The sequence below is a fragment of the Paroedura picta genome, chromosome 3 (assembly GCF_049243985.1).
Source record: "Paroedura picta isolate Pp20150507F chromosome 3, Ppicta_v3.0, whole genome shotgun sequence".
Classification (NCBI taxonomy): Eukaryota; Metazoa; Chordata; class Lepidosauria; order Squamata; family Gekkonidae; genus Paroedura; species Paroedura picta.
Window position 1 is genome coordinate 44,111,150 of NC_135371.1, and position 26,635 is coordinate 44,137,784.

The 26,635-nt window shown below is 45.0% G+C and overlaps 1 protein-coding gene across 7 annotated transcripts in view; it reads left to right on the plus strand.

The window, feature by feature from the left end:
* The window catches only part of DNAH12 (dynein axonemal heavy chain 12), a 164,965-nt gene that overhangs the window by 292 nt on the left and 138,038 nt on the right, over positions 1-26,635 (plus strand). For 5 of the 7 annotated variants that reach the window (XR_013229011.1, XM_077325482.1, XM_077325484.1 and 2 more), the window contains exons 2-11: positions 1,861-2,030; positions 4,652-4,742; positions 5,682-5,708; positions 6,310-6,499; positions 8,697-8,772; positions 12,707-12,865; positions 15,130-15,325; positions 17,282-17,470; positions 23,711-23,867; positions 24,046-24,137. Coding sequence is in view for 6 of the 7 variants with exons in the window: in XM_077325482.1 (XP_077181597.1) it covers positions 1,861-2,030; positions 4,652-4,742; positions 5,682-5,708; positions 6,310-6,499; positions 8,697-8,772; positions 12,707-12,865; positions 15,130-15,325; positions 17,282-17,470; positions 23,711-23,867; positions 24,046-24,137 (1,347 nt within the window). In the remaining variant the exon portion in view is untranslated. Of the gene's footprint in view, positions 1-1,860; positions 2,031-4,651; positions 4,743-5,681; positions 5,709-6,309; positions 6,500-8,696; positions 8,773-12,706; positions 12,866-15,129; positions 15,326-17,281; positions 17,471-23,710; positions 23,868-24,045; positions 24,138-26,635 lie in introns of those variants that run through there. The other 2 variants (XM_077325485.1, XM_077325487.1) reach the window with 2 other exon arrangements.

Genomic DNA, 26,635 nt, shown 5'->3' on the forward strand with positions numbered 1-26,635 from the left:
GTTCAGGGTTGAAGGTTCAGTCCCCCTCAGCTTTGCTGCGCTCACGTGTTAGTGGTACTGCAGAAGTTGTTTTTCTGTCTCGCCATCCCTGGAATTGCGAGAAATTGCTGCGTTTGCAGCACAGTAGGAGATTAACAGGCGGGTCCTACCCATGTTTGGCGTGGAACTGAGTTCCGCTGAGGCTGAGGTCTTTTCAATAAGCCACATAGAACACAGCGGGTCTTACTTCCAAGCAAGCTTAAACAAGATTGGCTGTAAAGTAAGTGAAACAAATTTAGTGCCCAGTGGCATCTTTAAGGCCCACAAAGTTTTATTCAAACGCTAAGCTTTCCTGTGCGCGCACATGTCCTCAGATGATCTTTTATGAAGGTAATGGGGGTGCCATCTTCCAAGGGCAACTTCTTGGGGGGGGGGGTAACTTCTGATATTTAATTTCTTTACATCAGGAGCCCTCTACCTTTTTGAGCCTCTGGGCAGATTTGGAGTTTAGAGACTGGGCAGTGAGCCACACAACAAAATGGCTGCTGTGAGGATTGGGGCCAATCACCAAATGTTGTGAGGTTCCAAGCCAAGTATCTTCTATGACAGGCAATGACTTCTGAATGAGTAAGCTTATTGGGCTCTTTTGACATACATCCCGCACTGCAGAGGTGAAGGAAAGGCAGAATCAGCTCTTTCCTTCAAACAAGAAATGTTAAATTGGAATTAGTGCAAAGATTATACAAGGACTGCAGATTTCTCCTGGTTTGGCTTTCCACTAGTAATTCTTTCCATCCCAGGGACAGTTTTTTCCTAGTATTCTCACAGGCTAGATACTTGTAGTGGGGAAGGGGGAAAAACTACTCCTTCCCTCAGGTGTGCAGAGAGGAAAGCAGGGAATATTTCCACTTTCACCTTCTGCTGATGGATCACTAGATCCAAACCCAGTTTGCTTCCTGGAGAGCATTAGTAGAAAGTTTCCAAGCCCCAGGATATATGAAAGCCTGATTCTGTGGCCAAGCTGCGAGTGACTGGCTGTGTCCTGCCTGCCTGGCATGGGATGAAAGTGCTTTGTTAGTCAGGCTGCTGGTAAGGGATAAGCCAAATCCCTTTTTCTTGTTCCATTCAGGAATCCTTGTATTTTATTCTCGGGAGTCAAGAAGCAAACTAGCACCGAGAAATAACATTGCCAGGCACCATGGCGCTTCCAGATTAGGATCACTGCTCTACTGAACATGCATATAGGGAAGAAAGGCTTCCATTCTCTTGATTTTCCACAAACTATGCAAAACTGAATTATTCAAGTTGGCTTTTCTGCCCAGGTAATAGGGTTGTGCTGTGTAAAACAGTTCACAAATGTTGTTGGACATACACACACATCTTTCCCAGGATCTTTTGTTTTCATGGCCAAGTAATCCCACAATATTTCAGACCCATGTGCTTGCTTACAGTTTTTTGACACACTCTTGAATCACTTTGCACACTACACCGTTATGTCTTCAGTCAAACTCTAGATGCACATGATAATGAACAGGAAAATATTAGATTTGCACTTATTTAATACATTTTAATCCCCCTTTTCTCCTAAAAAGCTAATGGCAGCATACGTCCCTCATTCTTTGGTTTTACTCTCACAGAATATGCAAAGTACATTAGACTAAGAGAGAGTACATTACTCATGGTCACCCAGCAAGTTTCATAACTGAGTGAAGATCTGAACATGGATCTCCCAGATGTTAGTGTAACCACAACCCTACCTTCAAATTACAATGTTTTCTATCAAAGAAAGCTGTGCTGCATTGTTTACTCATATGCTGATTGTTGTGCAGATGCATTTAATATTCTTAACTATTTTTTCTCTCTACTACTTGTTTACTTTAGATGTCAACGACAAATAAATCAGCAGACTCCCAAGATGATGACGATGCATGGAACATACAGTTACCACCCATTGATTTGCCCTCCACATCCCAGGGTTTGACTGAAACACAACAAAAGCTGCTGAAATACCGCAGAGTCAAGGAGCAGCAAAAGATGCTTAATGATATAATGTAAGTGACTGTGTTATATGTTCTAAATGGGAGACTATAGGAAAAGATGCTGTTTGTGATCACGTTAGTCTTTGATCCCTAGCAAGTGCTGTGCCAGGAAGCAGAAGGCATTCTATAGTTCTGCTTTTCACAGCACCTTGATGTGGAGACATTAGCAAGAACATAAGAAAACCCTGCTGGGTCAGAACACTGGTCCATCTATTCCAGCATCCATTATCATATAGTGGGCAAAAAGTTACCATGGAAAGCAACTATGGAACATATAGGCCACAGTCTTCTGATGTTGACTAGCACTAGTATCCAGAGATTTACTGTTTCTGAATGTGAATGTTCCCTTTAGTTACTATGGCTAGTAGCCACTGATGGACTTGTCCTCCATTTATCTTTATAATCCTGTTTTAAAGCTGCCTTTGTGTGTGAACTTTATTTTCACAACTAAGTGGCAATGTTTATTTACATACCCTGCCTTTCAGTTCTCATCAGGCCAACCAATGTGACTAACAGATTAAACATGTATTTAAAACCTATCTTAAAAAATCTTTAAAACCAAACAAAAACCTTTAACCAAGCTAAGCTACATATATACAACCCTCAAAATAACAAAGAGTAGGATGGAGGGATCACTGAGGAAGTGCCAGATGAAACAAAAAAAGTTCTTCCTCACTGACAGAAAATGGGGCGAGAGTTCCAGAGTCTTGGTATCCTGATCAAAAGACTCTCTCCTGAGTTACTGCCTGCCTAATTTCAGACGATAGGGGCACCTGAAGTAGATGCTTTGTAGCTGTTGGGTATGTTAATAAAGGAATAGGGAGTTCACAGCCTTGTAGGTCTTTAAAGGGTAACATCAGCACCTTGAATTGAGCCTGGAAACAAATTGTGTGCCAGGGTATATGGGCCAAGAATGGAGTGATAAGGTCCCTAAGACCCACTCTAGTCAACATCTTGAATGAGGCATTCTACACCAGTTACATTTTCCAAACACTTTCAAGACCCATTTCCTCACAGATTATCTGCTCCAGGTTCAATGCTGTTGGGTAGCAGCAATATTTGCCCTCTTGCACAGCTAGTCCGGGGGTATTCTGATGAAATTCAGCTCTTTCTGTTGATGGGTGGCCAGTCAGATAAACCCCCAGAGACATTGGTCAGATGCCTGGAGGCTGGAGCAGGATGCAGGATGCTGTAACTCGTCCCATTGAAGATGGAAGTTCTGTGGTTGGGGAAGAAAGGGCCAGAAGAGAAAGCGTGTCTCCCTCTACCTTGATGAAATGCAGTTAACAGCTTTGTGCATTATCAAGAGCTTGGGGGTAATCCTTGATGCCTCTTTATCAATGGAGGCACAGGTCACAAATGTAGCTCACCAGGCATTTTAACACCTGCACCAGGCAAAGCTACTAGTGCTCTATCTGGCTTCAGAAGACCTAGCCACAGTGACCCATACAATGGTCACCTCCAAATTATATTTCTGTAACTCACTTGATCCAGAGATTACAGTTGGTACAAAATGCAGTGACATGCGTTCTTACGGAGACCACATGAAGGGCTCATATTCAACCTGCCCTTCCACAGCTGCATTGGTTGCCTTTGGGTTCTTGGAGGGCTCTTCTCCATCCTCCAATTTTTCTCTATACCCCTGCTTTTTTAACATATATTGATATAATAATAGTCTAATGCAGATTTTAAAAAATATTGCAGAAGCACTAGGGGAGTTTGTTTATTTATTGATTTATTTGATTTCTATACCGCCCTTCCATATGGCTCAGGGTGGTTTACATACAACATTATAGGGGGATACATGGAACTATACATCATAGGGGGATACATGGATACATAGCCATCGCTGTGTGGTGCCGGGGCAAGCTTCAGGGAAACCTGCCATGTGGAAGCCCTGTTTTCACTGTACTTTATCAGCAGCTCTACCAGCAGTGAGGAAACCACACAAGCCTATCCTCCTGAGGAAGCTACCTTTGTGACTATCTTCTGCTCTTGATTTTTCAGTATCCGGTTCTTAAAGAAGAACTGGCTGGAATGGATTTTTGAGGGGATCAGTTGGCAACCTTTGTTGGCAGAGTTTAAGTATGCAAAGGGCAGAGCAGCAGGATGCTTAAAATAATAAAATAATAAAATAATACTTTTATTATGAAGAGAAACAACTTTGTGTGTGTATGTATGTGTGTATATATATATAGGTATCCTTTTACCTTTTTATATATATACACACACACATACAGAGAGAGAGAGAGAGAGACCTAACTGCTTGATCTGCTAACTTCATTCAGTCAGTCTGTTCTGAAGGCAAGCAGGGTGGAAGTGTGTTCAAACGAGCAATATACTATATAGAACACTGCTCTGATGATGATCTAACTTTTGTAAAACAGGTTCTTCCATTGGCAAGTGTATGTATTTTACTCTTATTGCATTGAGTTTAACTGTATAATTTCTTCCTCCTTGAGTCTCAGTGTGAAAGGCAGGCTCTAAATGGAGTGAATCAATAAAACAGTATGAGAACAATATGGAAAAAAATGCTGGCCCACCAACAATTTTCTCTGCTATATGTTATATTCGTTTTTTAAATTTTATGTACAAGTTTCTAAAATTACTAACTCTACATTTTTTTCATTCAGCATTAGTGGTGCTGTAAATGACTATACAACAGCCATAGAAGAATTTGCTAAGAAAGGTGCTCCACCTCCTGCTCCAGAACTGCCTGCTACAGTAAGTTTGTAATGCATTTTAAGATCCGGCATTGATGCATCTAAGACTTATATCCTTAAGGAGAAAGAGGAGAACAGAATTGCATGTACAGACTAGATTGGGGCAGACATTATGGAGTAAGAAGAGAACACAATTGCATGTACAGACTAGATTGGGTCAGACATTATTTGGGTTAACTAGACTAAGTCCAAATATTTGTAGTATATCTCTATAATGTCCGAGAATAACAGAGGCTCCTTCTTGTTGTATCAGCAACTAAAGAAACAAGAGGATCCAGTACAATACTGCTGCTGTCAATTATTCCTCCACATTAACCATTATGCCCTGCTTACAGTGCTGCAGAACTATTTCTCTCTTTTTCTGGGGGTTTGTGGGAAGTCCAGTGAAAAAATAAACATCCTCCAGAAATCAGTTGTTAGAGTTTCCATAAGATAAATGTTCATTTATTATATTTTACTCCCACTGAGGGAGGTAGTTGTTTTCCCAGGTCCAGGGCATGACATCCTTTCAGCACTGCAGTCAGTTGACTGCCCTAGTAGTATATGCAGGGAAGTACAGTGAATTTCAAAGGTAATGTGTTGGATCCAGCACAAGAATTGTGCAAGAACCCCATGGCTTCCACACTTGTCCCTCCTCCTGGCAACCACTTCTGACCTCAGGAAATTTTCTTCTTGGGATTCTGAAGCCTGCAGGGAATAATAGCCTTTTGGTCAGGAGGTGGGCTTAAGGAGGAAGAAGGGGGCTCAACTGTTCACTTCTTCCTCTGCTATCAGCAGAGGCCTGGAGCTGTCAGTTCTTTCTGCTCATAGATCATAGAATCCAACCAAGTGTTTGTTATCACAAAACTTTAAAGGTACAAGCAGATGAATAGTTCTTACTTTTAAATTCTGATTCATATTTGATGCTAATGTTACATATTTATTCTACTTTTTTCACTAGATGAACAGTGAGCAGAGGAAAATACGAGTAAGAGAAACGTTTTATTCATTTTTAAGTGACCCATTGCTTGATTCTGAAAAAAAAATTCTAAAGAATCGACAGAGGAGGAGTTAAGAGTTAATAACAATGTCTGTTGATGTATGGACATCAAAGTAACATAGAAACACTCGCTTCCAGAATAATTGGTTTTAAAATATTGTATTTTGGGGGAGAAATTATATGTTTGAAGTTATAGAAGATGCTCTAAAGTTCAAGTGAACATGAAGACCACATTCCTTGTCTGTGGGGCAAGAAAAAATGAGGAGTTATTGGAGTGTGGGTATCTTGAGTATCAATATTAGCTATAGGTAAATTATCCAGTTTTCTGATAATCTTTTATGTTAAATTACAGAGGGGATAAATTATTTACTGTTTACTGCAATGTTCTGTAAATATTTCTTGTGTTGTATGGCAGAATTGCTAATTACAAGAAACTGCTTCATAGATATTTTGACTGCAGGTTTCTACAGAGGCCAAGGATCAATTTAATTTGCTATAAAAGTACAACTTAAAAATAAATGAACAAAGAAAAAAATGTTTGGTCATATAACCAGAATTATGTACTTGAACATGGTATTTGATCTTTCAGAATAATTATCTCTTCTTGAAGAAGTGTGTACAGAGTAATCCAATAGTGCCTATTCAGCAGGAATGGTTAACCTCCATGCTCACTTTGGTACCTCAGCATCTAATGGAAGGCAAAGGCAGAGAAAAACTAGTTGAAGATCTCTTAGATGAGGTAACAACAGATTATGAAATGAGCATGAAGAGATATATGGGTAAGTTCCACCAATAGTTATTTGTACATATTATAGCTACTCTTGTACAAGGGTGGCCTATTTCCAGGTGGAGCCTCGTGGTCTCTAGGAAATATAATTGATTTCCACAGTACCAAGATTGTTTCCTCTGGAGAAGATGGGAGCTTCAGAGAGGGGATTTTATGATGTCACATCTCACCCCATGCTGCATCCTCAGATCTCCAGGAATTCCCCAACCCAGAATTGGCAACCCTACCAGATGCTTGAAAACAGTTCTTAGTAATTTCTCAGTCACGTATATGTTTCAACAAATGTTTTTCTGTTATATCATTTGAATTTACTAGTACATACGTTATTTTATTAGGCAGCAAAACCTATAATCCTGACTGTTTTTATCTGTACCTGTTTTTATCTTTATCTTTAATTTTTGAAAGCCCGCCAATATGTTATTGTTTCTAGTACTACTAGTAGTAGATACTTGAGCTGGAGACTTTTCAACTCAGGCCTCACACTTTTAACCTGTATATTATACTGTCTCTTTACAGTTAGTGTAAGTTTTCATAAACAAAATAAATTAATTCTTGATTTTTTAAATATATGAATATGTAAGAAGAATTTATTGGAAACCAGGGGCAAGGCCTGGTGTACCCAGGAATGTACTGGGTGCTAGGATGCATGCTTCCACTGTGTCCTTCATGGGTGCTGGCTGTCATCCCCCTGATCCCCACTTGATTTTGAGATCCAGTTTGGTGAAGTGGCTAAGCAGACTGAAATCTCAAGGGTCAGGTTTGATTCTCCTACTCCAGCTGAATGGCTCCCGGAATGACAGAGAGGTGTCGGGGGGAGGAGATATTAGACAGAAAAAAATTAGGCAGAGAAAAGGAAGAAAAGAAGGAAAGAAATTAGACAGGAAACAGGAGAAGTGAGGAAGAAAATACAGAAAGGAAGTTAGAAAAAAGAAAATAGAGAGGAAGGAAGACAAAGGCAGAATGAAAGGAAGTTAGACAGGAAAAAGGGAGGAATGAAGGGAGAATTAAAGGCAGGAAAAAAAGAAATCAGACAGGCAGAAAGACAGAGAGGAAGGGAGGAAGAAAGAAGGGCAGAAGGTGGAAAAGGAAGGCACAGCAGGCCAGCAGGCCTTACCACATGAGATCAGGCCATTGTGCTCTGGGTCCTCCCTCCCCACCTCTGCATCTTCCCGGGCACATTTGGAGGCTGGCGTGTGCTCTGTCGGGCTGGCATGTGGCGTTTCTGGGGCCTCCTGCAGCTGTGCCAGTATAGGGCAAGCTGTAGAGAGGCCTCTGGAGGCAAGTGTGGGCCCATTCAGGCCAGGAGCAGGTGCTTGCAAGGACTTACTACCCCCTCCCTGGACCAGGACTGGCTCTGCCGAAACCTGCACAGGCCATGTAGGGAGGCATTTGGGCCCAGGGCAGGCATTTACGGGGCCTTACTGCCCCCCCAAAGTTGGATGGACCACACAGTGGCCTAGGGCAGCCAGTTTTTAGAGGCTGCACTGGGCTCCATGGGGCTGGCCTGCAGCCCAGTCTCTCTCTCCCTCCCAGCCATCCTACTGTCTGCCTGGCTTATCTTCAGGAGATAGGCAAGCAGAGCTCTCTGCTCTATTTCCAAGTGGGAGGAGGAGGAAAAGACGGCAGGGGATGATTCACTAGCATTTATCTGCTATTTATCTTCTATAAACAATAAAATCGAAGTTCTGAAAGGAATTCTATTCACTCCTTACCTGATTGGCCCTCACTCAGTGATGGAAGGCCCTCCATGATCAAGTGAGGAAAGTGAGGGCCAATTAGGTAGGGAGTGAGTTGTCCTTCCTTTCAGAACTTTGATTTTATTGTTTATAGATAGAAGATAGATGGGAGAGTCCCTTTTTATAGTACAATCGTATTATACTAATACAAAATTAGTATTATGGTAATACAACATGTTTAAGTAGTTTCTCCAGTAACATTTGAGTGACCTCTTCAAATGTTTAACAGTTAATCTATGGACTAGTCTACTGTGTTAGTATGGTGTAGTGGCTAAGTGCAGTTTCCTTTAATCTGAAGAGCCAGGTTTGACTCCCTACTTTTCCATATGCAGCCAGTTGAGAGACACCGGGCTAGTCATGGTTGTGTTTGGTTTACTAAGAAAGAATGGAAAAACAAAAGAGTATTTTTTAAAACATATTGTTAACCTTTCCTAATTTTTAAATATCTTCTAGTGCGAAGTGTTCTGGTCAAGCCTTCTGTAAAAGGGCTTGAATATGAAAAAGAAGAATCTTTACCAGTTTCACCTGTGTGAGTAAATTAAATTAATTATTCCTTAAGTAAATAAATTATTCCTAATGAGTAGTATAAGCATCTGTTGTGTGTGTGTGTATATATACATATATACATACATACAGTAATAGGTACCTTGCTAATTGCTTGCTTGTGACTGTCACCTGGAATATAATTAAACTAGAAATAAAGCCCGTTGTAACGGATACAATGGGCGTTAGAAGGGGGAGGGGGTGGCTTCCTTTCCCGCTTGGGCTGGGCACCCTCCAGCCTCCTCTGCGAGGCAGCTGGAGGGCTCCCCAGGGCAAATGGAAAGAGAAGGATTCCCCCCCCTCACCCCGGGTTTCCTGTTGTGCCGGGAAGCCCTCCAGCCATCTCTGTGAGGTGGCTGAAGGGTTCCCTGGGGCAAGGTGGAAGACTCCCCTCCCCCACATCTTTCCCGGGTTTCCTGATCCCATTTTTAGTATGCAAGGGAAGGGCAGGAGGGCTAGGAAGGCACCCTCCCCCCTCCCTCCCATGGGATCGGGTTGGCAGCCAGCCTCCTCCCTACACCCTTCCCTTTTTAAATTTATTTGTTATTTTTATTTATTATATTTATATACCGCCCTCCCCGGGGGCTCAGAGCGCTTTACATAATAACATAAGAACAATACATGGAACAGTCTATAAAACATTTGAATACACCAAACATAAGATCGAGGGAGTGGCCTGCCTGATGGGTGGGGCCAACAACAAACTGCGAGAGCCCTAGTGTCGCCATGGTTGACACCAGGTCCTGCCCAATTCTAGAGGACGGTAGCTCAGCATGGACGTTAAAGTCCCCCAGGACTAATAGACTGGAGAACTGTAGCGTCCAGGCCGCCATCACCTCTAGCAGGGCAGGCAGGGCATCTGGCGGTGCATTGGGCGCGCAGTACACTAGCCAGATGGCCACGCTCTCAATCCCCATCCGAGGCCAACACATTCAATGCCTAGTATTGATGGTGCAGGAATGGCCCTGAAGAAGAAAGCCTCTCGGGTCAGGATTGCCACCCCTCCTCCCTGCCCCGCTGTCCGAGAGTGGTGGAGGACAGAGAACCCGGCAGGGGCTAGGTCTTTGAGGGCAACTGTTTCACCCTCCCTGGTCCAGGTTTCTATCACGCATTCTAGGTCCGCTCTTTGTTCTGCAAAGTAGTTTTGCAGGGTAGAGTTTTGTTGTTTATTGACCTGGCTTTGCACAGCACCAGTGTCAGAGGCGGGTTGTTTACCTTTGCCTCCACCCTAATGTCGCGAGGGATGAGGCGGAGTATGGAGGAGGCCCAAGTATGGGTGGTTTTTGAGCCCCTTGGTTTGATGTATCTCTGCCATCCACTGTCCCTGCCTTTTCCCCTTATTATTGGGATCCCTGACCTTATTGGGGCCCCTGCTTTTTCTTCTTCCTCAGTCTTTTTAAACTTTCTGAGCTCCATGGACACTGTTGGTTTTTGTTCTTAGTTCTGTGGTTTAGCTAGGGTTGTTGTTGAACCCCAGTTCTGTGCTCTTTTTATTTTCTAGTTGTGTGTGTAATTTTTGTGTGTCAGTGGAAGGTTGGCCCTGATCGCTGTTATAGCATCTCAGGGCTTCCCGGTTCCACTTGTGTGTAGTTATGTGTTGGGTGTAGGGTGTGTATTGTTGCGTGTGTCTGGAGGGTAGTCCCGATCGCCTTTTGTGGCACCTCAGGATTGCCAGTCCAGGGGTGTGTAGTGTGTGTGGTGTATGTGTGACCTGTGCGTTATTTCATGTTGGGTTGGAGTTGAAAGGTTTATGAATTGGGTGGGGCTCAGTTGGATTGTTAGGGTTATTGATGGTTGGAGGGTGAATGATTAGGTTGGTAGGTTTGGTTGATTGGATTAATTATTTCAGGCTGGGTTTGGGTAAATCAATTGATGGAAATTAGTTGTTTAATTGGTAGAGTTAATTGTTTGGGTGAGTTTGAGCAAGGTCAGTTGATGGTATTTAATTATGTTGGGTTGGGATAGATCAGTTGGTGGTTGGGTTGGGATAGATCAGTTGGTGGTAGTAAATTGTTTTGGGTGGGTGGGTAAAGGTGTTAATTTTTTTTGAATGAGTCAGAATTAATTAATTGTATTGGTTTGGGATCGATCAGTTGGTGGCGATTTATTGCTTTGGATGGGTAGGTGGGTGGAGGGGTTAATTTAATTGGCTGGGTAAGTGGGTGGTGGTGTTAATTTAATTTGGACTCAATCAAATCTGGGTTGGTAGCTGATGAATAGATTGGGGCTAATCACTCTCCCTCTTTGTCCCCCCCCCTTTTTTAATTATAGAATGTTATCCCTCTCCTTCCCTCCCCCTTTCCCGCTCCTTTTTTCCCTCCTCCTGTCTCCTCCCTCTTTCCCTCCGACCTTTTTCCTTCTTTCCCCCTCCCCTCTTTTTCTGTGCACATCACAGTGTTCCTGCCTGATTCTTTTCCCAGTTGCTGGTGTTTTGGTTGATGTCATCCGCTTTTTTCTCGCTCTTTCTCTCTCTCCCTCCCCTCCCCTCCCCTCCTCCCCTCCGTCTTCTGGTTGTACAGTTTTTCCCTGCTTGATTTCTTCCCGTCCAATTTATTCCCGCTTCCCACCCAATTTATTCCCACTCAATTTCTAGCAGTTCATTGGTGTCCCTTCCCTCTTCTTGGAACAAGTTATGTTTGTTTGTGACCTTCCCCCCCCCTCGCTTGATTTTCTTCCCGCCCAGTTTCTTCCCGTTCAATTTCTAGCATTTCGCTTGACGACCCTTCCCCCCTTCTGGGAACAGTTACGTTTGTTTGTGGCTTTCTCCCTCCCCTTCGTAGTAGAGATATTATGCCCACTCAGAGTCTCTAATAGCCCGTTTGATATTCCCCCCAGACAAACAACCAAACAAGGCTGCTCCAGGCCATGGAGCTATTTTAGCATCCGAGGGAAGGGTGGGGGTGCCAAGCACGGCACCCTCCCTCCCCTCCTCCCCTTGACTGGCAAGGGCCTTCCCCGAGCTGCGGAAGCCAGTCCCCTCTCCCTCCTCCCTCTAAGGGCCCTCTGCAGCCTGGAGAAGCCTTGGGGGCTGCTTGCGCGTGCCTTTGAGACTCCCCCCCCTCCCAGCAAGGGCCACTTACATGTTGCCCTATCAGCAGCCAGGGCATCGCAGCCAGATTACCCCTAGCCCTGTTTGGGAGGGCAAAGTCTGGGCAGGCCCCTTCACTCTCCACCCACCTACCCCTTACCCTTTTACTATTAACAGTGCAAGCTCTTACAGATGTATCTCCATAATTCAGATGACACAAGGGTAATAAATGTGTTAGGTATGAAGACTGCTTATTCTATAAATCTATGTGGTTTAATCCCTCTTCCTGTACATAGCTAATTAACAATTCTAGAGGCTGAGGAGGTAACAATACTTTTAGTTATGTAGGAGAAATGCTTCTTACTTCACTTGCTGACAATCCAAATTGCTTAATTATTCAATTGGATTAACTTGAATAACAGTAAAGTAGCTGGAATATTGGCACCAGGGTTAAAAGCATATGATTTTGAGAGAAGAGTTGCATTCAGGGCCTTTAGATTCACTAAGACCCTGAATGAGAAATCAATGCGTTTATGGAGTGGTAGAAATACATACTTTGATTTCTTGCTCAAGGACTAAGAATCTTTTGCCTGAGGGACATGGTCAAATATTAAGTCCTTTTTAGGGTGCCATATGGTATCCTTCAGAAGGATATATGGGAATTTTGGGGAAATGCAGAGTCCCTGGCAGTTTCTGTTGACATGCATTTTATGAGTTTGCCTCATAATTTCATAGGAAGCAATTTTTTTTTTCTTAAGCGGAAAATCTGAAGTCTTAAAACCAGTCAAATAAGTATTTTTAAGACAGGGAAATATCTCTGTGATCTGTTAATTAGAGGTATGAAGTTATTTTGATTCTTCTTCTGTTAAAATTCTTCCTTTTATTATTACAGTGGATTAGATTTTTCCCAGCCCTGGCATAAAAGTTTTTTACAAGCAAGAAAACAGATTTTTGCAAATTTACACATTCTTCATCCAACTCTAAGAACTTTACTGGATATTGGTTATAAAACCTTCTCCAATTTACTTATAGTAGATGTGTCAAGTTTCAGGTAAAATTTATGTTGAAGTAAAATTCTAAATATAGTATGCATAAATTGCTTTGGTATTATGAAATGGTTGTTTTATATCGGTATTGACAATTGTTGCTTACTTTGTAATATTTTTTCTTTACAGTGCTAGACATTAATGAAACAATTATATAATGTTAATATCTTTCAGTGCTATACATTAATGAAACAAATATAATTTTAATATCTTGACTATTATTATTTGATTGGATTTTTCCCAACTTTGCTCAAGACTTTTTCCTCCAAATAAGGTGTAGTTTTAGTATTTTAAACAATATGTTTGGTTCAGGACGCAGCCAAATCTATGGATACTTAAATCCAGAGAGTAGAATCATGAACAGACAAGACAGATCTTGTACAAGCTGAAAAAAGCCTCAGGTTTGCAGAAAAAATGCTTTCAGTGGCTGTTGCTAAGGAATCACAACAGTATTGTCAGCCTTCCAGCCTTGGTTTCTGTTAGTAAAAGGCAGAGGGTGTTTTGGCTTTCCAAAGGTGTTTTGGCTTTTGAGGGAGGTCTCATCAGGGCCAGGCCTACCAACAGCCACTAAGTGACTTTCTACTATGCGATTTACATGACTGATCCAGGCCTACCTACTTGCTACTGTTCATCAGCAACTACCTCATGAAATCCAGTGTGATGTTGTGATTAAAGTTTCAGACTAGGATCTGGAGGACACAGGTTTGAATCTCATTCTTCCATGAAAGCTGGCCTTGATCAAGTCGCACACTGTTAGCCTACCTCACAGGATTGTTATGAAGATAAAATTGAGACCAATGCAAGTTGATTTGGGTCCCCCCATTGTGGAGAAAAGCAATGTAAAAATGAAGTAAATATGGAATAAATATAGCTGAAGATGGGAAGTAGGTAAAAGATATCTGAAGAAGATGTCTTTGGGCAATTTAATTTTTAGTTTTCTGTTTTTAGAATTATAAAAACTTAACTTTAATTCCTACTTTGCATCTATAAATTTATATATTTATGTAATTTTATTCTACTGTTGTAATCTACCCAGAGCCCTTGGGGAAGGGCAGAGTAAATATTTATATATATAAAAATAAATAGGTTGATGAAGGAAGGAAGGAAGGAAGGAAGGAAGGAAGGAAGGAAGGAAGGAAGGAAGGAAGGAAGGAAGGAAGGAAGGAAGGAAGGAAGGAAGGAAGGAAGGAAGGAAGGAAGGAAGGAGAGTTATTATTTTGTACCCCACTTTTAACTACCCAAAGGAGTCTCATAGCTGCTTACAGTCGCCTACCTTTCCTCTCCCAATTATGTAAGATAGGTGAGGCTGAGAGAGTTCTGAGAACTATGTCTGGCCCAAGGTCACCCGGCTGGCTACATGTGAAGGAATGGGCTCTCTCCATATTAGGGGCTGCCATTCTTAACCACTATATCTAGATGGCTCACTACACCAAGATATTCCCACGGTCATGTAAGGAGTTCTTAGTCTGAGGAAGAGTGCTTGCACTCGAAAGCTCACGCCCTGAATAAATCTTTGTTGGTCTTAAAGGTGCTACTGGACTCTGATTCTATTGTGCTACTTCAGACCAACACGGCTACCCATTTGAAGACACCAAGATGGATAGAGGAGGAAGCAGGGGAAGGTGAGGATAGGAGGGCTGCCAGGAGAAGCTAAAGACGACATAGTTTGAGGAGGGGATACAGAGGAAAATGAATTGCCCTCCACAAGTCCTTGCACGTTACCTACATTGTAACTGGGCCCTGCTTATCAGCCAGCACCACACAACTGAGCCCATTTGTTACCACAGAAATGATCCCTATCCAGCCAGATAGCCAAAAGCATCCAGAGTTTTGCCAGTATTGGCAGGGAAAGGAAGGAAGGAAGGAAGGAAGGAAGGAAGGAAGGAAGGAAGGAAGGAAGGAAGGAAGGAAGGAAGGAAGGAAGGAAGGAAGGAAGGAAGGAAGGAAGGAAGGAAGGAAGGAAAACTGAAGAATTAGGACAATAAAGGTATAGGTTGGCTGGTGGGTAAGGAGGAAACAGAAAAAGGGGAAGCAGGAAAAGTGAAGATGCTGTTGGGGCTTTCAGGAAAGGAAAATAAGTAGTAGTGGGGAGAGAGAAAGGAGATGCCCCTCACAAGTTCTGTTGGGTCCACAACTTGCAGTAGATAAATACCAAAATCCCAGTATTTAGGTGCACACTGTTTACATTTCCTCCCTGAAACAGCAATGTAATGGCCTTTGTTTCATACACTTTCATTTTTCATAGCAGTCTTATTTTATTAATATACAGGTCAAAAGGCCCAGTTGATTGTGAATCACTTCAAAGTGAGGTGTCTCTAAGCTGCTTAAAAACAGAAGAAAGGATTTTGAATACATGGTATCCTAGGGTTATCAATCTCTTCACCAGAAAAGAGGCAATGGAGGGTGTAAAGGCAGATAAAGTTGATTCTTTCTATAATTGTGTGGCTACACTTATGTCTAACCAGGTAAAGCTGTTTTTTTCCCCCACTTATATTTTGTGCTGGATTCCTGCCCAAATTAGAGCCAGTCCTTATGGAGCTCCAGTGTGTATGTGCTTTCCCAAAAGGGTAGCTGTCTGCATATGCAAAGAACTGCACTCTTAATGCTGACCTCTGGTTTCAGTAACTTCTGTAATGGAGGTTCTGTAATCAGTGCAATAGCAAGAGATAGTTGGATTGGAGCTCCTGTTTATAAACTCTCAGTTGAAGCTGTTATGAAATTACTAGGGACCTAAGTTAATTCAAAATTAGATGTTATTTACAGTTCATATTAATTGTCTGCTGACAAACTAGGAAAAGGTAAAATAAAATGAATTTTATTAGTAAAAGTAATAATTGCTTGCTAGAGAATATAATAGTAGGTGTATGTCACACTGGTCAAAATAACATGAAAATAGGAGACGTTCCTATCCACGCCTGGACTGGCAGGATAAAAATGGAACGAATAAATAAAAATTATTAAATAATGCTTCTAGAACTTGCATTAATTAATATGGGAATAGCATGGTTTAACAGAAGACATTACTATTCAGTAGATACTGAATGATGCTGCAAACTGAATGGTGCTGCAAATTCATGCATATAATCTGCTACAGTACAAGTGCAGAATTTCCCTCTGAAGTAACTGGAATGAGTTAGCTAGTATGCCTGTTGTTCAGAATCAGTTTGGACTGGACCTGAGCAATTTGTGACACACTGAACCACAGCCATGTATTACAGCAAAAACAGGATGTTATGGAATCCCTGTTGAGCTGCCATTCCTGATTGATAAGCTGTGTTTTAGCTCATTGGATCTTAAATTGCACAGACCTGTAAAAACTAGCTGTACTAGTTTACTGCACTAGCTGTAAATTTATAGTTGAAAGTCAGCATCCATTTTCCACATATCACTGTATTTAATAGCAATGTACATAGAACCTGAGTAACTTGCTAGTTGCACATTTAAGTGCAGTCTGTAGAAGAAAGAGGCGGGTTCTATGGACTGTGATGCAGACCTATGAGCACCCACAAGGATGTTATGTGTGGATCATACCTAAATTTTCATGCTAAAATCCCTGAAATTCTGCAAAATGGACTGGCGCTACGTTAGGATAGATCTTAAGCTGAGGTCACTAGGGGCTTTGATTGTGAATGCCAGGTTGGAAAGTTTTGGATATGGGAAGGGACACCAGCAGGGCATATAGTCTACCCTTCAAACAAGCCATTTTCGCTAAGGCCGTGTTCCCCAATCCCCGGACTGTGGCCTGGTACCAGGCCATGAGGCCCTCAGTACTGGGCCGTGGGGGGGGGAGGTGCGGGGTGCCGGCGCACCAGTGGGTATGCCTCCCTCACCCCACGTCGCAGCCTGCGCTGCAGGGGAGTGGTGCGGGCGCAAACACGCAGGCGCGGCAGCACCACACCTGCGTGTTTGCGCCTGCTGGCGAGCACCCCGCTGAGGGGGGAGGCGCGGGTGCAAATGCGCAGGTGCAGCAGCTCCTGTGCGTTTGCGCCCGATGGCGAGTGCTGCTCGCCCTGCAGCACAGTGCTTTCCGACGGCCGCAAATGTGCAGGCGTGGCGCTGCTGCGCCCGCGCTCTTGCCCCCATGTGCTTGCGCCCGCGCCTCCCCCCCTTTGCGTTTGCACCCACACCTCCCTCTCTGCCCCCCCCAGTCCCTGGGCCTTCTTCTCCCCCCAGGTCCCCGGCCTGAAAAAGGCTGGGGACCACTGCTCTAAGGGACCTGATCTTTATAGTCTGGAGATGACTTGTAATTCCAAGGCATCTCCAGGCTCCACTTGTAGACTGACAACCCTAATGGGGTATATAAGTAGTCCAGCCCTACTAGTAATAAATTATGCTTGTCAGTATTTTTGTATAGATTTGCTAAAGTGGGGAAACATTTTCTTTTATGAAGTGTAATGAAATTATTATATGCTCTTTTGTAGCTGAAGGAGTTACTGAAAAGAACTGTTGAGGCTTATGTGAAACTATTTGATCTTCAAGACCAAAGATGGCTGCCTTTATTTAAGATGGATCTGACTTTTGATGATGAGAAAATGGACTTCTATCCAAGCTTTCAAGATCTGGAGGAGGCTATTTTGCACATAGTTACTTTGATTTCACAGAGTCTGCAGGTACAGTTTAGTCTTCTCCTATGTGTGGTAGTCATAAATGTTACATCATGTATACCTTAATGCCAAACAACTGTATTTTTATTGCCCGTCTTTCCCAGTAGGATGGCTATCAAATCCCCTCTCAGTCGTCTCCTCTCCAGGCTAAACAGGCCAGGTTCCCCCAATCTTTCCTCATAACGTTTTGGTTTCCAAACCACCCTCCCCCCATCTTTGTTGCCCTCCTCTGGACATGCTCCAGTTTGTCAACATCCCTCTTCAACTGGGGTGCCCAAAACTGAACACAGTACTCCAAGTTAGGCCAAATCAGAGCAGAGTAAAGCTGTACCATCACCTCCCGTGATCTGGACACGATACTCCGTTTGATACAGCACCAAATCCCATTTGCCTATTTAGCCACCAAGTCATACTGTTGACTCATGTTCAATGTATGGTCTACTAAGACTCCTAGATCCTTTTCGCACATGCTACTGCCAAGACAAGTCTCCCCCATCCTATATTGGTGTGTTTGGTTTTTCCTACCTAAATGCAGAACTTGACACTTGTCCCTATTGAACTTCATTTTATTAAGTTTAGCACATTTCTTGAGCCTATCAAGATAATCCTGTATTCTCGAGCCTATCAAGATCATCCTGTAGATCAGTGTTCCCCAACCTTTTTATCACCAGGGACCGGTCAACGCTTGAGAATTTTACTGAGGCCCGGGGGGGGGGGATAGTCTTTTGCTGAGGGATGTCGCTGCCTGAGCCCCTGCTCCACTTGCTTTCCTGCTGGCGGCACTGACTTCCTGCCGCCCGCTCGGGGGCGCTGCCAGCAGCAGCTGCGCAGTGCCATGCCGAGGGGGAGCCCCAGCTATGGCAACCGCTGGAGAGCATCAAAGGTGAGCGGGCGGCAGAGTGGCAGGGCAGCCCCTGAGGCAACAGCCAGGGAGGAGGATGAGGAGGAGCCGCGGCCCGGTACCAACTGATCCACGGACCAGCGGTTGGAGACCACTGCTGTAGATCATCCTAACCTAACATTATGGTCTTCTGGGCAATGGTGACAGGGTGGCTTCCCAACTCATCTGTTCTTGGTCTAAAAAGCGAAATACCTCCAGCCGGAAAAACAGGAGGCCCCAGCATACAGTGCTAATCTCTCGCTCTTAATTAGCCAAAAACATCTTCACGGGAACAGAAGAAATCTTGTTTTAAAGTGTATCGAAAAATATTACTCTTGTAAATTATTGCAATACTAGTAAAAAAAGCCCATTGTAGAAAGGATACAATGGGCGCTAGGAGGCGGGGGCCAGAGCGAGGGACGGAAGGCGACCTTAAAGAGGAGGCAGGCGGCGGCTCCTCGACGGCTCCTCAGTGGGTTGGGCTCCTCAGCGCGCTGGGCTGCGGCGGCTCGTCAGCGGCAGCTCCACAGTTCCTGAAGGCTGCTCTTCGTCGTGGCTCCTTCTCGGCGGGGCGTGGCGCTGGCAGGCGAGTTGCTGCCGCGGCAGAGCGAGGCCTCGGCGTCGCGGCAAAGGTCCCTCCGACGATCGCAAGCCGGGTACGGGCGTTCGCTGGGCGTGCGGCGCCGCTTCCTTGAGTAATGGAGGCTCTTCCGGTGCGTCGATGGCGTTGCCGCTGCATCCGGTGCCTGCAGGTCAGCTGGGTTGGTCAGCTGGGTTCTTTATTTCTGTGGCGGCGGCCTGACGCGGCGAGAGGCGCTTTGCGCCTCTCACCGCGTCAGGACGCCAGGCAGGGAGCCCCCGGCAGCCGCGCTCCGCGCGACTGCCGGGGGCTCCCTCGGGCGGCGGCCTGACGCGGTGAGAGGCGCAAAGCGTCTCTCGCCGCATCAGGACGCCGGGCAGGGAACCCCCGGCAGCCGCGCTCCGCGCGACTGCCGGGGGTTCCCTCGGGCGGCGGCCTGACGCGGCGAGAGGCGCAAAGTGCCTCTCGCCGCGTCAGGCCGCCGCCACATAAATAAAGAACCCAGCTGACCAACCCAGCTGACCTGCGGGCACCGGATGCAGGGAACCCCCGGCAGGGAACCCCCGGCTCCGCGCGACTGCCGGGGGTTCCCTCGGGCGGCGGCCTGACGCGGCGAGAGGCGCAAAGCGCCTCTCACCGCATCAGGCCAGGAGCAACTGCGAGCCGCGCTGCACGCGGCTCGCAGTTGCTGGGAATCAGAGGGACCAATCAGAGGGACCAATCAGATTGGTCCCTTCGATTGTCGGTCATGAGGAAGGGTCCAATCCGGACCCTTCCTCATCCCGGACACATCCCGCCCCAGGAGGGCTTACCGCTTTATTTAGTCCGTGGCGCCTGCGGCGCCACGGGCGGTGTACAGATAGCCAAGTACTAATTGGATCTTTAAACTTCACTGTTGTGATATTGAGTTAATTACTAAAATAAGAATGGGTGAATAGATGTATCTTCAAATTTTTATAATAATGCCCAGAGCTGAAAGAGTCTGCCCCTGTAATTCTGGAGAGCTGGAGACTAAAGAACATGTTATTTAGGTGTCCATTTTATATGCCAGAGTTCATCTTGTGGCAAGGGAAAGAGGCCACTTCTAGACAGGTTGCTAAATTTTGTGCCATTGCATATAGAGCACGCTCAAAGTGGCCAAAAATGGGATTTCATTTTTTGAGACTAACTTTGTATATCAATATTGTTTTTACACTTTATGGAACTCTTTATTTTGTTGATGATCTGTGCATGTGAGTTTTGTTCTGGCTATATCTGTATTAAATAAATTCATTCAGACAGATGGACAGACAGACAGATCTTTATTATGGTCATAGACCATAATTCTAGGGGATTCATTGGCCCATCGCCTGCCTGCCTGGATTTCACAACACCCACTCCCCCCCAGAGACCCACCGCCAGTGAACTGCCCTTCATGCCCAGCTTCACCCTCCAACACCCAAAGCGGCAGCAGCACTCGCTGCCCTGTGTGGCACTCTCAAGAGCTGCCACCGCCACCTGCTGAGTATCCCCAATGCTGCCTGCTCCACTATGTGGCCTGACAATGATGCCAGACATGCCGCCAGTCCACCACTGCTCCTCCTCTAAGCTGCTGACTGCCCGCCTCTTACAATGCCAAAGATCCTGGCCAGAGGGCCGCCAAGGCCCAGGATGCTGAGCTGAGACCCGCCACCAGCGACCTGCCCCTCGCGTCGCGGCTGCGCCACCCAGGGCAGCAGTGGCAGCGCTCTGCTCCCTGCATGGCTCTCTCAAAAGCTGTCCCCGCCACCTGCTCAGGCTCTTCGACGCCACGTGCTCCTCAATGGGGCCTGTGGATGCTGCCAGACACAGCGGCAAGCCCGCCAGTAGTCTTCTGGTAATCTGCCACCAGTGCAGGGGAAGGGGGTTGCTACAGCCGCGGGGGAATGTGCCGCCTCTTAGAGAGCCAAGGACGGGCCTGCGGCAATCAGTGGCTGCCTGCCCAAGAAGACACTGGCCCATGCGGGAGCGCCCAGCCTCCACCTGCCACACAAGCAGCCCGAGGTAAGCGGCCGATGTATCGCCGCTAAGAGAAGGGCAAGAGGGTTGGTAGCCGGGTGGGGGGCTTCCCCAGCCCGTGGACTGCCCCTGCTGCCTCCGCGCCCCACTAACATCACCACTGCTGCTGGCGGCAGGGAAAGGGCTTCCCGCTCCCCCTTTCAAAGCCCACTCTTAAGAGCGGGCTTTGAAGCCTAGTAATAATATAATTAAGTATAATGCTTTTACTGTGACAGACATCACATCAGAATCTGGATGAAACTGGTAATATGTTTTGACTTTAAATTTTAAAAAATACATAAATATTTATTTTTATACTCCACCCTTCCTGAATTTACACAGTAGATAACACAGTGACACAGTTCCGCAGGCCTGTAAGACAGAACTCTTCTGCCAGGCTGATAAATGATCTAGCCTCTCCTCAAAGGCTCCTCATAACATCACCTCTGGAGATTGAGTAGAGCAGGCAAGAGAAGGGGTTGAGGGGAGGTCTTTGGCTGTGATTATTAGTTGTGGGTTTGTGGGTGGGTGGTTTATGCTTTTATTGTTGTTCGTTGCCTGGAGCTGCAGGTCGGGAGCAGTGGCCTAAAAATGGAATTTTAAATAATAAATAAAATAAAAATAAATAATAGGAATCAACAATCAGTAAAAAATAAAATCATATATCAATTCTATAAACATTTTAAAAAATCTATTTTAGTAGCCTCAAACTGGTTTAGGTTAGAGGGGTCAGATCTTTAGAGGGCAGATCTCTCAGTTTGCAGTAGTGAAGCCAGCACTTCTTGATGGTTCATCAGGGCCTTGACTGTAGGTCTGGTGAAATAGTTCTGTCTTGGTGGCCCTGTGGAAGTGGTTAAGGTCCCACAAAGCCCTTATCTCTCTTGACAGAGCATTCTACCAGACCAGGGCCAAGGCTGAAAAAACCCTGGCCCTGGTTGAGGCCAATATCACCACTTTTGGGCCAGGGATCCTTAAAGGTAAAGTTAAAGGTATCCCCTGTGCAAGCACCGGGTCATGTCTGACCCTTGGAGTGACGCCCTCCAGCGTTTTCATGGCAGACTCAATACGGGGTGGTTTGCCAGTGCCTTCCCCAGTCATCACCGTTTACCCCCCAGCAAGCTGGGTACTCATTTTACCGACCTCGGAAGGATGGAAGGCTGAGTCAAACTTGAGCCGGCTGCTGGGATCGAACTCCCAGCCTCATGGGCAAAGCTTTCAGACGGCTGCCTTACCACTCTGCGCCACAAGAGGCTCTTCAGGGATCCTTAGTAGGTCTTAAATGACCTTGGGGGACATACACCAGTTCCAGACCATTTATGACTTTGAAGGTGAATACCAAAAACTTGAACGTGATCTGGTCTCCAGTGCAGCTGGGAGAGCACCAATGTCATATAGGCTCGCTGCTGGGCCCCCATAAGGACCTATGCCACCGCATTTAAATCAGCTGGAGTTCCTGGAGCAAACTCAAAATTCCATTACAATGCCATATCTTACAGTCATATTATCACAAATAAAATACATAGTGAGGAATATGGATACACAAGTTGAATTGAATGGTGATAATATGGCTGTAAGATATGGCGTTGTAATGGAATTTTAGTTTGACTCCCTGTCCTTGGGAAGTGACCAGCAATTCCCTGGGAGGAATGTCTCACAGTTGTATGGAGTAAGCAACATATGGAGAGGTGGTAGCCTTTGATCTCTCTACCAGCAACACTTTGGTTTCTCTTTGTAAAGTACACTGAATTCTAGGGGATTCAATGGCTGTTTTGACAAAGGATTATCATTGGCTGTATCTGGTTGTGACACAGATGTAACGGAACTGATTTTTGCTATATATTCCCTGTCATGTAAGAAGATCATAGTCTGACGAAGGGTGATTGCACTCGAAAGTTCACGCCTTGATTAAATCTTTGTTGGTCTTAAAGGTGCTACTGGACTCTGATTTAATTTCAAAATTTATTTTTCTAAAATAGACTTTTTAACTCAACATCTGCAGTTATTTCTACACAATTCAAAGCTTGAATGCAAATAAAATAAGAAGTCTTCAAAATTAATTCTCAGCTATTTAACTCTTTATAGAAGTCTTCAAAATTAATTCTCAGCTATTTAACTAACTCTTTATAGAAGTCTTCAAAATTAATTCTCAGCTATTTAACTAACTCTTTATAATCTGCACACACTGATTACCACACAACAGTTTCAAGATAAAGAATCTAATGAGAAGGAATCAACTGGATTGCCAAAAATAAAAAGCAGAAAATAAGTTCATTGTAATATGAAGTAGTGATAAGGTTGATGGTTCTAGATGGAAATTATTTTTTGTTTAACACAGTTAAAATTTTGCAGTTTTTACCTACACACAACAGAGGTAACCAGCTCTTGGCCTCATATTTTCAGAAACAACATTCATAAACAACATTATAGCAGGATTCTCCACTATTGAATATATTCACAAATTATTTGCAAAAATAGTGAGATGTGTAGTCTGCAGAAGGTACAAAATAGTTAAAACTAGTCAAGCCCCAAATAAAATTTGAAAAGGCAGAGAACAGTATGCTTTCAGCATAAGTAATCAAAGTAAATATAAACATATTAAGTTGAGGTTGATCAGTGAAAAGCAGTGTCTGTGGGAAAAATCAACACTTTGCAATCTGTAAAGCTAAACTGTATAAAATTTGGCATTAAAGGCTCTCTGACAGATACATTTATTGATTAACAAATCATTGCTTACAGTGTTTGTTAATTCTTACAAATGTGTTTTAAATAGAATGTCCAAACAGTGCACTCTTGGTTAGGAGGTGGAACAACCGTTACAAATATTGACACTGAACTTCCAGATCATGTGATAAAATGGGCCGCATCTATACTGAGGGAAGCAATTAAGGAGAACTTGAAAGGCCCCAAAGCACATTTTGATTATTATGGTGAGTTACATAAAATTAGACTTTGGAAGATAATTTCACCATATTACTGAGCAGTCATAAACAGTTGCACCCTTCTAAGATATTTGACTTCAATGGAAGGGGGTAACTGTGTTTAGGTTTGTGATGTTAATCGTGTGATATATATAATGCTGATGAACTTTTAATGTGATTGTTGCAGTTGAGAAATATGGCTGGCTGGTAGATGGTTCTGCAGGTGACCGTATAAGAGCATTCCAAGCTGAGGAACATAGTTTTGATGAATATGCAGAGGTAATTTTAGCTTATCATTTACTTTATTTACTGCGGGAGCTTTCAGTGTTCCACAGGGCCTGCAAGATGGAGCTCTTCCACCAGGTCTATGGCTGAGGCCGGGGTGCCAGAACTGGGACCCCCCTGGGACAACTAGTTGGCGGCTGGGTACTATCAATCCCACCTCCCTTTCCCTCCCCAGGAAGTTAGATTTTTTGGAACCGGATAAATTGGGTGTTAGTCACCACTATTCTTGTTTCTTCTTTAGGGTTTTATTATTGCTGTTTTGTGCTTTTAGGGGATAGTTTTATGGGGGTTTTAAGCACACACTGTAACCCGCCGTGAGCCGTGTAGGAGCGGTGGGTAAAAAATCTAATTTAAAAAATAAATAAATACTAGTATCCCAGTTTGAGTTTTGCAAATATCCATTTGGTGCCTCTTAATAATTGTGAAACAGCCTTGGGGGACAAACGGTCTAGCCTCTCTAGGGCCAATCAGGGTGCAGCCAGCTGCACCTTGATTGGCCCTGCCCCTACAGCTCCCGCCCTCCCTGTCTGAATTGCAATAGGGCCAATCTGGGTGCAGCCAGCTGCACCCTGATTGACCCTGTCCCTACAGCTCCCGCACTCCCTCACCAAACCCTCACCCCTTGTCTCACAGACGTGCCTGGCTGTCTGTGGGATATCGTCCTCTGTGGGATACCACATTTGAGCATCCAGCTATGGTATGGGTGAGAAATTGGTGTGAAATAGGATGGTAGCTGGCGGGTCCTGCAGGTCTAGCAATGGTTTCTTCAGGAGAGGCTGAACCACAGCTCCCTTCAGCTCCTCTGGGAACTGTCTCAAAGAGCGAGAAATGTTGCCAGTCTTTTAGAACAGTGGTCCCCAACCTTTCTATCACCGGGGACTGGTCAATGCTTGACAATTTTACTGAGGCTCGGGGAGGGGTAGTGTTTTGCTGAGGGACGTCGCCGCCACCTGAGCCCCTGCTCCACTTGCTTACCCGCTGGTACTCCTGACCTCCCAACCACGCATCAGCTGTTTTTAGGAGCAATTATGGGAAGAGATCCAATGGGCAAATAGTTGGCCTCATCGCAGTTAACATCCTATCTACTTCATCCTGGGACAGGCACCTGAAGCTGTCCAAAGTCACCTCCAAAGGTGGCAAAAGGGGTCATCAGTTCACTTTCTGCATTAACCGTTGGGTGTAGGTCGTGGTGGAGTGTCAAGATTTTATCTGCAAAATGGCTCGCAAAAGCCTCACAGCTAATAGCCAGTTCCCTTACCTTTCAGCACCCTTCCTTCAAGGGTGGTAAGCAAATGAATTACTCCAAATAATTGCACTGGGTGTAATCTTGCAGACACAATGGTGGCGGCGAAGTGTTCTCTTTTCACCACCTTCACTGCCATCTCATAAGCTTTCCTAAGTCTTCTGTGAGATGTTCTAATTACTTCATTGTGAGTCTTTCTCCAAACTCTACCTGTCTAAGCTCCCATTTATTCTCACACAGCTCCCTGTTGTACCAGAGGGCTGGAATGAGACAGAGTGCAAAGAGGATGGTAGGGAGCAATTTCATTGATGGTGGGCAACATCCAGTTGTTTGAATCATCAACCAAATCATCAAATGAGTCACTAGGAGTGTTGGCTCTCGCAGAGCTTTCAGGAATCCATATCCTTATCCATTGTTGTTCCTCTATATATTTATGAAACAGCCTAGGGGCTGTCCAAGTTGGAATAGGGCCAATCAGGGTGCAGCCAGCTTTGCCCTGATTGGCCCTGCCCCTGCAGCTCCCACCCTCCGACCCTGGACTTTAGCCTCTTTGCTCTCAGATGCCTCAGTGCCTGGAGCCAGCAGCAGGTAAGGGGGAGAGGCCCTGGGCAAAGGATCATGGTGGAGGGCCTCCTAATGAGAGCCTCTTGGTCTGCTAGGCTGGGCCTGCTGATGAGGCCCTCCCGGCCTGCTGACTGATCGTTAAGGACTGCTAAGGAGCTGACTAGCTGACTGCTAAGGAGCTCTGTCCCGGCCCTGCTAACAAGCTGCCCAGCCCCCCCCCCCACTGGCTGATACCAGGTCCTTGCCTTGTCCAGAAGTAGGCTCATCCACATGAATGTTGAAGTCCCCCAGAATAATCAGTTTTGGGAAGTGCAGCACCCAGGTAGCAGCTGCCTCAATCAGATCTGACAGGGCACCTGCTATTGGAAAGGCAAGTGGTACATAAGCCAGAAAATCAAAGCCTTGACCAAATCCCACCTGAGGCCTTCATGCTCAATTCCTGGAATCTTTGGAGCGGGGAGTGCCCTTTAGGAGTAAACCTCCTGAATCTTGCCATTCCCCCCTTCCCCATCCTGAGGTCTGCAACTGATGAAAGATCGAGAACCCTTGGGCTCGCCATAGCATTGATAAAGCTGTTCTGACCGAGCAGTAATACCAGGGCTCTCTCAGCCTCAACTACCTCCCAGGATGTCTGTTGTGGGGAGAAGAAAGGGAAGGCGATTGTAAGCCGCTTTGAGACTCCTTC